At 56.2% G+C, this 12455-nt stretch overlaps 1 protein-coding gene across 8 annotated transcripts in view; it reads left to right on the forward strand.

The window, feature by feature from the left end:
• The window catches only part of ATP6V0A1 (ATPase H+ transporting V0 subunit a1), a 193715-nt gene extending 186681 nt beyond the window's left edge, over positions 1-7034 (forward strand). For all 8 annotated transcript variants that reach the window (XM_078850747.1, XM_073326103.1, XM_073326095.1 and 5 more), the window contains one exon: positions 4031-7034. In XM_078850747.1, coding sequence (XP_078706873.1) covers positions 4031-4124 — 94 coding nt within the window. In that variant the 3' untranslated portion in view covers positions 4125-7034. The remainder of the gene's footprint in view (positions 1-4030) is intronic.
• The last annotated feature ends 5421 nt before the right edge of the window (positions 7035-12455 follow it).

A 12455-nucleotide genomic window follows, 5' to 3' on the forward strand; every position in this document is an offset into this window, starting at 1 on the left:
CTGCCGTGCATCTGCATCTAAAACATACTGTTAAAGTTACAGAGCAGGGAAGTTCCAAGTCCTTACAACTATTGTAGGAAACCCAATTAAAGATGGAGTCAGCTATGCAGACTTTTTCTCTGAGTGATATTTAACCTGCCTAATTGTTGGTGCTGCGGGAACTCAGTGAAAGGACCAGACACTGCCTTAGCAGCTAATTGCAATTCATTTCCATGCTGGACTTCCAGATCCATTTCCATCACCCCAGCAATACACTAGTCCAAGTTGAGGAAGGTCAGCTGGTTTATAGAGAATTATGGCATTCTGGCAGCTGTTGCTAAACTTTGGTGAAGGTTTTAGTCTGCATTCTTTTTTTCTGAGTGCATAAGACAACCCCGATGGCAAATGCTTGCAGCTCAGGGTGCTTCTCTTCCAGGCATGTGGAGAGCTTTTTTTTTTTTCTTGCTCTGTGTTGTCTGAGCTGTATGCCAGTGATTCACAAATGCTCATAGAATGCACTGTTGCTCAGCCATTGGAGGGCAACGACATGGATCTTAAATATCCCTTTTGGCTGTGAAGCATTAATTTCTTGCATGCAACTGCTTCCAAGTCACGCGATGTCTGGATCACTCCAAATGGTGGGGTCCCCAGCGGGGAGGGTTGCAGTTTTGGGTGGTGATGTCAAAATAGACTTCATACACAGCAAACGTGGTAAGCTGCAAACAGCCGTGTAAAACAAATAAAAAGGAATATTAATGTCCTGCTTTGTGGCCAGCTGTTCTGAGCTGTAAACTGAGAACTAAGATCAGGATGGATGGACAGGCGCACACCGACTGCCCTGTGAAGCTCTTGGCATTCTGTCGCCAGAGGGGGAGTATTCCTTCCTAGGAGGCATGGATGGGCTTGGAATCCAGTGGGCAGACGTGGGTGTAGTGAGACCCAGATCCCCGCCCACTGGTTCACAACTGTTTGTTGTTTTTTAGTTTGTAAAAGGCCCTGAGCTCCAGGCAAATCTCGTGACCATAAGCAAGAGTATCGCCATTTCATTTACGCGTGGGAAGGGCGATCAGCCATGCTGAAGATAAAACCTGACTGAATATTTGGGGAAGCCTAATAATCCTGAAGAATCTAACCACAGGCAAGGGCCACTTGACTTCAAAGCGAAGGAGGCACCTCTTTCAAGGGCAGGCCCTGAATTGGGTTCCCAAATCAACACTTCAGCACCCACTTAGGCACCTGGATGGTGCACTGCTGCTTATACGCAAGCATGAAAATTTGACTTTGACTTTGTAGATGCCCTCAGTTTGGGGAAAGCACTTTACCTGTGACCCTGCAGTTCCTGGGGATCTCATGGGAAAATCCCTAGGCGTGCTGTGCCAACAAGCGGTGGGTTGGAGAGGCCTGTTAATATGAAAACCCTGAGAGGGAAGGTCCGGGGCTTTAGCACAAACCAAAAAATCCTTTTAAGTCCCTGTTTACTTGAAGTGCAGAGCTAACCATTTCGTGAATTCTTCCATGGCACTTGATCAGAAACAAGAGACACTTTACAAAGTTATGCAGTGAAGCAAGCACACTTGGGGCAGGCATCCACTACTGCAAAGCAGAGCAATGTGCTCTGGATCTTCCTGGGAGCAAACGTGAAGAAGCATGGCAGGAACTTTCTTTCCTTAGATTTTGGAGTTCTGTTAAATGAAAGTGACCTGGTATAATCATCTACTTATCCCCGCTATTTCCATGCTGCAGCAGCTTCTCTTAGACTTAGGGTACCTAAGGTTGTGACAAGGACTTTGAGCATACCTGATAGTAGCTGCCTGATCAGGGTGGATCAGAAAGATTAGCAGTCATGGTTGCAATGTGTGGGACTGAAATGCTCCCCTCGCTCCCCTCTTATTTCCCCTCGCTTACAGAATAGGAATTAGTCACAGGGTGCTTATTGTCAGGGTTCCTGCAAAACACATGACCTGGGCAATAAAGCTTTCGCTCCCTTGCGGAAACTCCTGGCTCATCCCAGGGATTCCTTAGCAGGGAGCTCGGTCCCTGTGTGCACAGGCAGGCAGGAGAATCTATTAGCAGAATGTTGTTTGTCTGAACGCTTCACTCTTTGGCTGTGTCAGGAGAGTGTCATCTTTGCAGACTGGGCTGTCAGTGACTTTGCAAGCTGTGTCGTGGTAGTCGCTCAGGACTTCTCGAGTTTGGTTGCTTTCCAAATAATGTTCCCAGTGTCCTTGTGACATTTTTCAGTGTATTCCATTTTAAAATTATTCATAATGCAAAATGTGTCCTAAAATAATGCTGAAAAATTACTCTGCTAGAGCTCCTGAGAGAGACATCTGGTTCCTCAGAGTGCCAATTTGGTTCCAGTGGACAGCAGAATGGAAAGGGTTTCTCATGGGGCACACAGAAACATGCACTTGTTTTTATTATGAATCATGGTTTTTCTTTCCATATTTTGCAGTGTTTGACCCTCAGGCAGCTGTCCAGGGTCATTCCTTTCCAATTTAATTTATTACGGAAAACAAATGAAAGAGCAAAGTTAATGCCGAGGTTCTGAGATGATGTGCATATCTCTGTTTCTCCAAGAGCACTTACTGAGGGCCAGGGAAAATGTTCTTCAACAGCTAAACCCAGACGACTCTGAGGGGGCTCAAGAACGTGCAGGGGAGGGAGAGGGAAGTTCCAAAGCATTTAATAAGAAAAGTTAAAACTTGAAATGTTTCATTCAGTGTAGCACACTTTTTCTGTAGTTTTGGGGGAGAAGGGGACCGTGTAATATTTCCTGTCCCCATTTGTACCATTTTGAAATAATCCTGACCAGGACTTTAGCAAGAGCGACCATTGGTCATGTGGATTTAGTGGCATTAGGGAATGTTGGCATTGATTTGTGGGAGACCAAATGCTCCGACGGGAGGGTGTCAGAACCCAGAAAGGCCATTTTGCTCCACGTGACTGCATTTTATAATGGGTTGGGGACCGTGTCAGAGCCTTCAGTGATAACAGTGCCTGTAGCTTGTGAGGGCTCCCAATACAGCGGCTTGCAGCTTCAATTGGGCAGGTCTAGATCAGATTTCTGGGAAAACCACTAGTTCAGGTCAAAGACTGCAAGACCTCCAAGCCCCAACTGAGATCAGAGCCCCGTTGTGCCAGGCTTGGTCTAAGGCCCTGATCCTATAGCAAGCTCCCCCTGGGCGCAGGGCTCCATCCAAGATGGGCAAAGGGTGTGAGGAGGAAGTTTTATCGTCTCCACTTTGTCTGGGCATTATGTCCTAATGGTGTGGGCCATCAGTTTTCCAAGGTAAGTTGGTGGAAACTCAGTTGCACAAGATGTTTTAAAGTGTAACTGGGCAAAGCCCTCAAGAATCTTCTGCCGAGAACCATCCTGGCCCTTCCCAAGGGCTGGAGCAGAGGGGTTCTCTAGATTGCCCCCGAGTGTTGGTCCAATCTCTCCTTTTAATTTTTCAAGAAAAATGCAATGACTAAGGTGAGAGAGAGGAGGACTGCAGGCATTCTTACAGCCCTCAGCCCAAGGAAATGCATACGTGCACAGCGAATGCTGATACTTTCACTTGTTTGTTCTTTCAGCGTTCTGGTGGAGTTTTGGGGTGTCTTTTTGCCGTGGGAAACGCCAGCATAAGATCATGAGAGATCATGATCATGTGTTAGTTATAAGTATAATCTGTAGAATGTGATTTTTATAAAAACAATATCCTGTAGGAGACACATGTTCCTTTCATTATCCTCTAAATAGTTCCATGTGACACCAGCTTCGTGGATTTCTCCCCATGTTTGTTGCTCGTGTAAAATTGATCTTTCTCCACGAAAGCAGCATTTTGACAGTTTTTTCTCCATTCTGCCCAGGAGCTGGGGGAGAGGAGAAATCTGTAATAGTTCAGTTGGGTCCTGATCCCAACTGTGCTACTGAAAGCTTCATTTCATCTGCCTGTCCCGATATGCAGATTTAACGAGGTTGTAGCCAGTCCCCACTTCGCTTCTGACACTGTAAATAGCTGCTTGTGTTGGAGGAATGATCATTTTCGCTCTCTCTCTTTTGCAGGGTTGAGTTCCAGAGTAAGTTCTACATTGGCACTGGATTCAAGTTCCTCCCGTTCTCATTTGACAACATCCGTGAAGGAAAATTGGACGATTAGAGCGTCCCTCGGCCTAACTGAGCAGTGTTAGACTCGAACGCTGGTGTCTTGTGCTGTGGTTAGCCCTTGTCCCCTGTTGTGTTTGTGTTGTGAAGTTGTGTGTAGCTCCCCTGCCATGATGTGCTGCTTCTGCGAAAATGACTCCCATTGCAGCTGCCCGAAGTGTCTGTCTGAGGCTGTTAAGTGGAGGGCTGTGACATCACTGTTTCAAGCGTAGCTGACATCGCTTCAGAGTCACTTCTTTCCGCCCTAAGCAAACAGCTTGTTTAGTGCTGTGCGTGTTTACCGTGGGGGTTGCATAGGAAATGTCTAGACTTGGTGTATATAATCATGTATTGGTTTATGATATTGTACAGTAATTAGCTCCTTGGCAGATTCCCGTAAAGCACTGTGGGGCAAATACAGCCTCCTATTGCATTAGGAACAGGACGTGCAAACTTTGGCCTGCCCGTAGCCTAGCTAATCTGAGAAGGAAGCATTTAGAGGGAAGAGTCTAATGTCTTTGCCACCTCATTTAAACAAACTGAGATCCACTGATGCACAGAGAGGTCTTGGGGAAAGCTGGGGCCACGTGCAACCCAGAGCAGTTCCCTCTTGCTTCCACACGTGCAGAGTTCTTACTGTGCTTGAGTGAGCTGTTCTCACAGATTGTGAATGGTGCTCTCTTCACACATACAGCTGGGTGCTTCCTGGAGGCCAGCAGAGCACACTTCCCTCCCCTGGCTGCTGTCAACTCACTGTAGCCTCCTTCCATCTGCAGTTGCAATTTCTAGCCTGCAGCATTCCTTCCCGCTGCCTGGTGCTGGGGGAGCTGGGCGGATGGGTTCTGACACTCTTCGCGGAAGGGTCCACTCACACTTTCCAGCCCTGCCTTTGTACTCAGCCCATGGAGTCAGGTCTCTTGTTTCCTCAGCAATTTCCCAGCATTTCTCAGACTGGACACTGAGACACGTGCTCAGAATTTGCCCACCATGGTCTGCACCTAACTTACCTAAAATGGCACCCAGCAGCCATCCTCAGCTGTAACTGGGAGAGCATCCTGCAGAGGCCACCAGCAGGGAACGGCTTACCCTGGCACAGCCCGACCCTGCAACATGCACATCTGTGTTGTCTTGGGGGCTGCAGTTTGTCTGCCCTGCTGTCTGTGCAAAGAGAACTTACCTGCTTCCTCGTAACTCTCCAACAGCCGAGATCCACGTGCTCTCCAGGCACGCAAGCCAAACAAACCCAGGGCTATTACAGTGGGGCAGGGGATGTTTTCTGTTTCCTCTCTGGGACTGGGGTCGGTGACCTTCCCAACAGAATCGGTCAGTGCTGTTTGGGCTGCTGGCAAAGTGGGGAACCCGGTAGGGTCCCTTGGGCATTAAGTTCCCTCGAGGGCCGAACAATGGGCTTCCACAAAATTCCCAGCTCTAGCTGATCTAAAGAACAAGGCCCAGATTCAGAGTCCTTGTGATTAGATCAGTGCCAGAGTCATGCTTTGAATTGGTGACAGTCTGTGTGGTGTGGGAGGGCTGGTCAGATGTCAGTGATGTCAGTCCGTAATGGACTGGAGTGGTAGAAGGGGGGCATACTGGGTGTGTGTTTGGTCCCTACTGGAGCTGCAGTCTGTAGTCATGAAGGTGTTTCTTTCCCTTCTCTGTCCCGTATGCACCTGTGCACTGATAACCACATCTGCTACCATGGAAGCTGTCTAATTTTTCTGGTCTCAGAGGCTCCATTGTGATTGTGTCTGTCAGTGTCAGTATCTCTTCCTCTGTCAACGCTGTCCTATTCTTAGCAATCATGCAACCAAGGAGAGTGAACTCCTGGCATTTTGTTCAGAAAATTCTGTTGTTTGTCAGTGCCGCCCCTCTGGGGCTGGGCTGTGTGATGCTGTGTCTCTGGGACTTGGACACCAAGGGCTAGGGCGGCTGATAACGTTACCAGAACCATGTGACGCTCCCCATTCTTCCCCTCCCAGTAGAGTGGAGGGGTGTGGTAGGAGCCACTTTGCGAGACGTGGGCATCGCACTCCCTGCCGGCTTGGTGTGGCTGAAGGACAGGCTCTGGGCTGCCAAGCCATCAGTTGTGCACCTCTGACTATTGCTTAATGAAGTTAGGAAAATCCGATATTCCACGGTCTCTGAGGGTTGGCCATGCTGAGTAACTCCTGTGCAATGTGACATCAGATCAAGCGTTAGGTGGCAGATAATTGCCCCAGAGACCCTCACAAGCGCGGCCAGTATTACAGTGTCTGGCCTGACAGCCGCACTTGGCCTGTCTGAAGAGTCACCTTGTGAAGGGAGCAAAGGCTGGGACTCATTGCAATGCCCTCTGTGGGAACAGGATTGAAACAGGGTCACTCGGAGGGCAGCAGGTGCCTGTTCCCCTTGTGCAGGGTGTGAATAGTCGCTTGCCTTCCCTGTTGGAAATAGCCTCATGAGTAGCGAAGTGTGTGTAAGCCCTCTGTGTTGCACAGTCAGTAATCGATGCACTGTATGGGGAGGTGGGGGTGGGATAGATACTAATGAAACAGTGGCTGGAATCCTTTAAAACTGGCCATCCAATGGGAAAATGCCATAAAATGCAGGATTCTCCGAAGTGGTGTGAGAAAAGTGTGCAGCGAGCACTAAAAGGAACAGACCGAATGTCTGAGCGAGGCTGGGGTGGGGCAGACAGGTACAGCTGGGTTTTTCTAGCCACAGCTTGTGTAAATATCCCACAGGGAGGAACTACATTGTGGGAGGTGTGGGACGTGCACACGGATTTGCAGTCATTGAGCCTGATTCTGTTTACATGTTGATTTTACTGTATGTTTACAATCCTGTTTTAAATGAAGTCCGGTCTGCAGCCGAAGCAGTAACACTAACTACCCTGCTGGCCTTGTTGTGATGCTTGGTACACAGTACAGTGTTGGAGTTGGTGTAACCTGAGCTGTCTGTATTTATTCCTTCCACTAAGCATGGCTCTGAGGCTGGGCCTTCCCCTCCCGAAGCAGAGCAGGCTGTCAGCCTGGAGCTGCTCTCTGCTATCTGGACATGGTGGGCAGAGGCCAGGAGGCACTTGCTGGCCCATGGCAGGGTCGCTGAGGTGCGGTTGGGTAGCTCTGCCTCTATCCCGCAGTGAGCGATGGAACCCAAGCGGGGGATGACAGATGCAGCTAGTTAATCAAAGGGCACTCGTCTAACTGAGCGCCCAAGTTGGGAATCCGGAACGTGAGCTCCCAGAGCCGGTGATCTGCCTCGGGTCAGGTGCAGAGTAGGGAATGGCACTTGTCAGTCCTGTTCTAGACAGTCCACCTCCCAGTTAAGTATGTGTCACTCTGCCCCTCCCAGCCAGCGCTTTTGAGGCTCTTGGAGGTGTTGCTAGGCGGGGAGACCAGCCCCTGCCAACAAGCTTTTGGCTGTGGGGGACGAAAGCTCAACTTTTATATCCTCCTGGAGTGTGATTCTGGGGCTTTGTGGTTTAACAGGCCTGGGGCTGACTCGCGCTCCAGCTAGTGGCTTCCTCTGTTCTCCTCGAAGGGCAGGTGGTCCCAGCCCCGCGAGGGCGTCCTTCCCTGGGCCCAACCTCTCACCTGAGCTGAATGCCTCCCCACGGGGGCTGCCGAGCTGATCGGGGCTCCCACCACGCAGGACAACTGGGAGGGGCTGGATCCTGCCTTCAGGGGCTGTGTTTCCACTCCGGGCTTTCCTGAGCCCCTGCCGCAGCTGCCGGGGGGCGTCGCGTTCCAGGGCGGGCAGAGCTGAGTCGGGTTGAGCCCCATGTTTGGGTTTCTGCGGCCTGAGATCCTTCCAGTGAAAAATGCTGCAGCTGTGGCTGGCCTCTGGCTGTTGTGAGCTCAGAGGGTCTGGCCCAGGGGTGTGCGGCCTGGAGCTCTGGATGTGGGTCCGGGGGAGGGGGCTTCTCGCTCACCCTGCGCCCTGGCCCAGGGCACAGGCTGGGCCCTCCCCAGGTACTTTCCTCTTGCTAACTTTGACCCCTACACTCTTGCCTAATCCCCCTCCAAGCAGAGTTGGCTTTTCACGCCTCTGGTCAACACGCGCAGCTGGTTTCATGACTTCCTGGAGCCGGTCCCTCTCCTCTCACCGCTCTGGAGCGATAGGTCTGTCTTGGCTGCAGGGGCTGGTCTGTGCCTATGCCCCACTCCAGCTGCCCGGCTCCTGAAGGGAGCTGGGCCTGTCCTGAGCCCTACTCGCCTTGCAGAAGGGCTCTGCGTTGGGTTGCCTGCAGTATGAGCCCATTGCTGGCTGTCATTTCATTGCTGGGGGGGAAACTCCCCTTATAGGCCTGGCAGGGGGAGCCTAGGGAACAAAAACCCACCAGCTAGCTTCTTCTCTAACCCAGTGACCACCCTACCCAGGGCACCAGAAACCAGGCCCGGAGGGAGAGTCCTGCTGCCTCCTTCCCTTTTAGCTGCCCGTGTTGCCACCATGGCTTCCTGAGCCAGCATCCGCCTCCCGTGCCCTGCTGCTGGGGGTGCTGTAGCCGCAGCTGGTGCCAGGGCAGGGCGGAGCGATGGCTGGAGACAAGGAATGCCTGTGCCCCCAGCCAGCTGTTCAGAAAGCCAGAGGGAAGCCTCCAGCCAGGGCTCTGCCTGTGGAATGGGTCAGTCTGTCCTGAGTGCGCCCTGGGTTATTGCAGTCAGACATGGCCCATCGGTACCACGAGGGAGCCCTGACCTCCCCCCCAGGTTTGCTGTTTCTTGGGTGTCCTCCTCTCTGGGCCTGGGGGCTCCAAGCCCAGCCCCATCGGCTCTTGTCTCACATGCAGCAGGTCCTGCCGCGGCAATTGGCTGAGGAGACTGCTGGCCAGCGGGCCTCTCCTGTGCAACCCCTCTCTGCTGACCAGAGAGGGGGAGTTGGCTAAAGGGGGGCAAGCAGATTTCTGGGGACTTGCTTCCCCTAGGCTGATTAACCCTGTCTTCATCCACTACCTCGCCCTCCTCCCGGAGCGAGGCCAGCGTGTGGGGCTGAGCGTGGCTGTTGCTTGCTAGCCCCATGGGACTGGGGTTTTCTCACACATCCTGCGGTCTCAGGTCAGTGCTCGGCTCCCTGGGGGCAGATCCTGCTTAATTTTACTCTGTTCCTGCTGTTTTCTGCTCTTCCCCCACTGCTGTCCTGAGGGGCACGAGCCCTTGTGGCTGCTGATTGCTGGGTGCAGGCAGGAGCAGCGCAGCTGTGAGCCCTCAGATTAACCCATGCCCTAGGGCGTGCCCCCATCCGTCTTCAATGGTCGCCCCGCCTTTGCTGGGCCGTGTTCTCAGCACCGCGGGCCCCACGCAGGCAGAGGCTGAGCTCCCTGCAGGGCCATCGCTTATCGTACTGTGCAGGCCGTGGGCCCCCCCTCAACACACCCAGCTGCTGGGGGCCCTTCCCCCCACGCCAAGTGGGCCAACTCCACATGCTGCATTCGGTAGAACAGCATCCGCTGGCAGGCCCTGAGCACACGGGTGTGTCTAGGCCTGGCCCTGGGCAGCGCCTTCCCCTTCCTGGGCTGGGCGAGACCCCACCATGGGCCGGGCCAGCCCTCAGGCCTGCACAGCTGGAGACCCGGTGACCCGCTGCACTGGGGTGTTCATGGGGGGAGCTGCCAGGGGAGGGGGCAGGGCTAGCCTGGCTCCTGCCCCTATTCTGGGCATGCCGCCTGTTGCATTAGCCTCATGGCAGCCCGGTGCAGCTCGGCTCCGGCCAGGCGCCCGGGCAGTGGGGCTGGGTGAGCAGCCCCCTCAGCCACTTCCTGGGGCCCAGGAGCTGTGGGCGAGAGCAGCCTCTTGGGCTGTTGTGCCGAACCCTGCTCTGTCCTCAGGTCTCGCATTCCTCCCACTGCGGGCACCGGCCAGGGCCTGGGACCGCGAGGAATCCCCTGGCCTGGAGCCCGGGGTTTGGAAATAGCAGCCCGGGGGCGGGGAAGAGAGCAGGACAGTCTGTATCTCCTCTCGAGGCTCACCGCCCCTGGCAGGACATGCTGCACCCGGGCCCCTCCCCTGGAGCACAGTGCCCCTCGCCCACTAGCGCTGGCATCTCACCCTGGCCCCCGTCATGCCCTCAGCCCTGCTCCCCACTCCTCTGAACGGGGCAACAGCACCATCCCTTTTCCCCTGCCCCCACGAATGCTGGGGCGTGGGGTGCACGCCCCGCCCTGCCCTCAGTACCACAGGGGACAGGAGCCCCTAACGGCTGCAGGGGCGTTTCCTGCGCCTCAACCCCTGCCCTGCCATTTGATGGGGTTTGGCCGCGTGGGGGAAGCCCCCACCCCTATTCCTCACCTGCGACTGGGGGCCCGTTTCTAAGAGAGCTGCTCAAGGCGGAGATGAAGGGAGGCCCCTGGGGCCTGCTGCTCAATCCACCTTTCCTCGCCCCTTGGCGGGCTGGGCACAGCCGGGGCAGGCTGGGGACGGGTCGCTGCAGCCTGGGGCGGAGGAGGGCTTGGGGGACCCTGCACGCTGCGAGGGGGATGGACAAGACCTGGGGCAACCTTGGCCAGCGCCTCAGAGCCCCTGTGGGCTCACCAGTGGTGGGGCCGGGGCCCCACCTCGCAGCCTGAGCTCCGGGGAGAGGAAGGGCCTGAGCTGGGGGAAGGGGGAGGCAGGCGGGTGGCATGGAGCTAAGGAGGCTGTAAATGCAGAGGCAGCTGGGGGGGGCTTTGCTCACCCTCGCCCGGGCATGCGTCGCCGGCTAGCTTACCCTGCCTGCCCTATGGCACCCGGCTGCCCGTGCACCTACAGCCCTGAGCGGGGCCCCAGGCTCCTGCCCTGACCTTTGTGCGGGGAGACAGCAAGGAGCCTGGCCTTTCCTCTGCGCCGAGGCGTGGCCACCGTCCTGGCATCCTCCCTGGAATACTGGCAGCCCAGAGCGCTCCGTGCCAACCCCTGCCTGGGGCCCGCGGTTCCCCTGCTCGGGGGCGGTGTGGGCTGGGTGCCAGGGGACATACAGACGAGGTGGGGGAAGGGGGGCAGCGGAGGGCTCCTGCATGCCAGCTCTGCCCCTGCAGGTGCCCCTGAAACTGCCCAGGGCAGAGTCAGCAGGAAAAGGGGCAGACGGGGGAGCTGCCTGCTCCCCATCCCAGCCTGGACCAGGGCCCCAGCCACCGCTGGTGCCGCACTGCCCTCTCCTGGCCAGCCCCAGCCTCCGTTCCCGGCTGCAGCCCCTCGCCCTCGGCTGGGCCCCGGGACCGCGGCTGCCCTGGCAGCAGGACAGAGCAAGGCCAGGCCCAAGAGCGAGGGGCTGTTGGCCCCGGGGAGGGACAAGCAGCTCTGCACGGAGGGATCAGGCCCATGCATGCTGCCGCGTGCTCGCTAGGTGACAGCAGAGACCGGGACTGGTGCCCCCGGGACTGGGCTGCGCCTGCAGCTGGGATGGGCAAAGGGCCCTTGGGCACAGCGCTGCCCCACACCCAGTGGGGCCAGGGCCCCGGCCTGGGTCGGGGGGACCTGCCCCGAGGGGCTCACAGCCCAGCCAGCCAGGGGGTCAGATCACAGCGGGAGCACAAAGGCTGCAGGGCAGGAACGGGGGGGAAATGGCTCCTGGGGACTCAGCCCAGGGAGTACTGGGCAGCTGGGACCCAGACCCAGTGCAGACAGCGCTGGGCAAAGCCTGGGTTGCTGAGTGGAGCTCCCGGGGGTTGGCTCCCTGGAGCAGGGGAGTCCTCGCTCGCTTGGATTTTTAAATTTGGGGGGGGCTTGAGGGCCTCACGCTGCCTGCCCCTTCGAGCATCGGCCTCCCTCCTGGCAGAGCAGGCAGGCAACCAATCAGCTCGTGGCCACGCGGCTGGGGTCCATGGGGCAGGAGCAGAGCTCCCACAGGCAGGCACCCCCGAGGGGTAGCTGCAGTGCTCGGGGGCCACCGGTGCCCTGTGGAGCCCCCCAAGTGGTGAGAAAGCCCCAAAGTGGGTCAGAGCCCCTGTGCTCAGCTCCAAGGAGGTGCTGCGGGGGTGCTGGCCATTCATCCAGGGCACGTGGCCATGAGCACGTTGTTGGGTAAACCCCCGTGCAGGATGCCTGGATTGTTGGGGGGCGCTGGGTGCATGGAGACGGGCTGCCCGGCAGGCACTGGGTGCTAGCAGGACTTGCCTACCGGGGCCGTGTGGGGCTCCGGGAAATTGGAGCCACTTAGCTCCTCACTGCACCTTATGTGGGAGCAGAGACTGATGAAGCTGCCCTGTGCAAGCCCACCAAGCTGGGGGGAGGTGGCTCGGCCACCAAGCCCGTGCCCCAGGAGCTGAGGCAGGGGAGCTGGAGGAAAGAGCCAGCCCCAGGGAGGATGGGGAGGTGGGTGCCTGGGTTTGTTCCTTCTGCCCTAGGTCCCAGCTCCGGTACAGTGCAGCCACGCGCAGGGCTGGGCATGGGTC

Source organism: Lepidochelys kempii, chromosome 27 (assembly GCF_965140285.1).
Source record: "Lepidochelys kempii isolate rLepKem1 chromosome 27, rLepKem1.hap1, whole genome shotgun sequence".
NCBI lineage: Eukaryota > Metazoa > Chordata > Testudines > Cheloniidae > Lepidochelys > Lepidochelys kempii.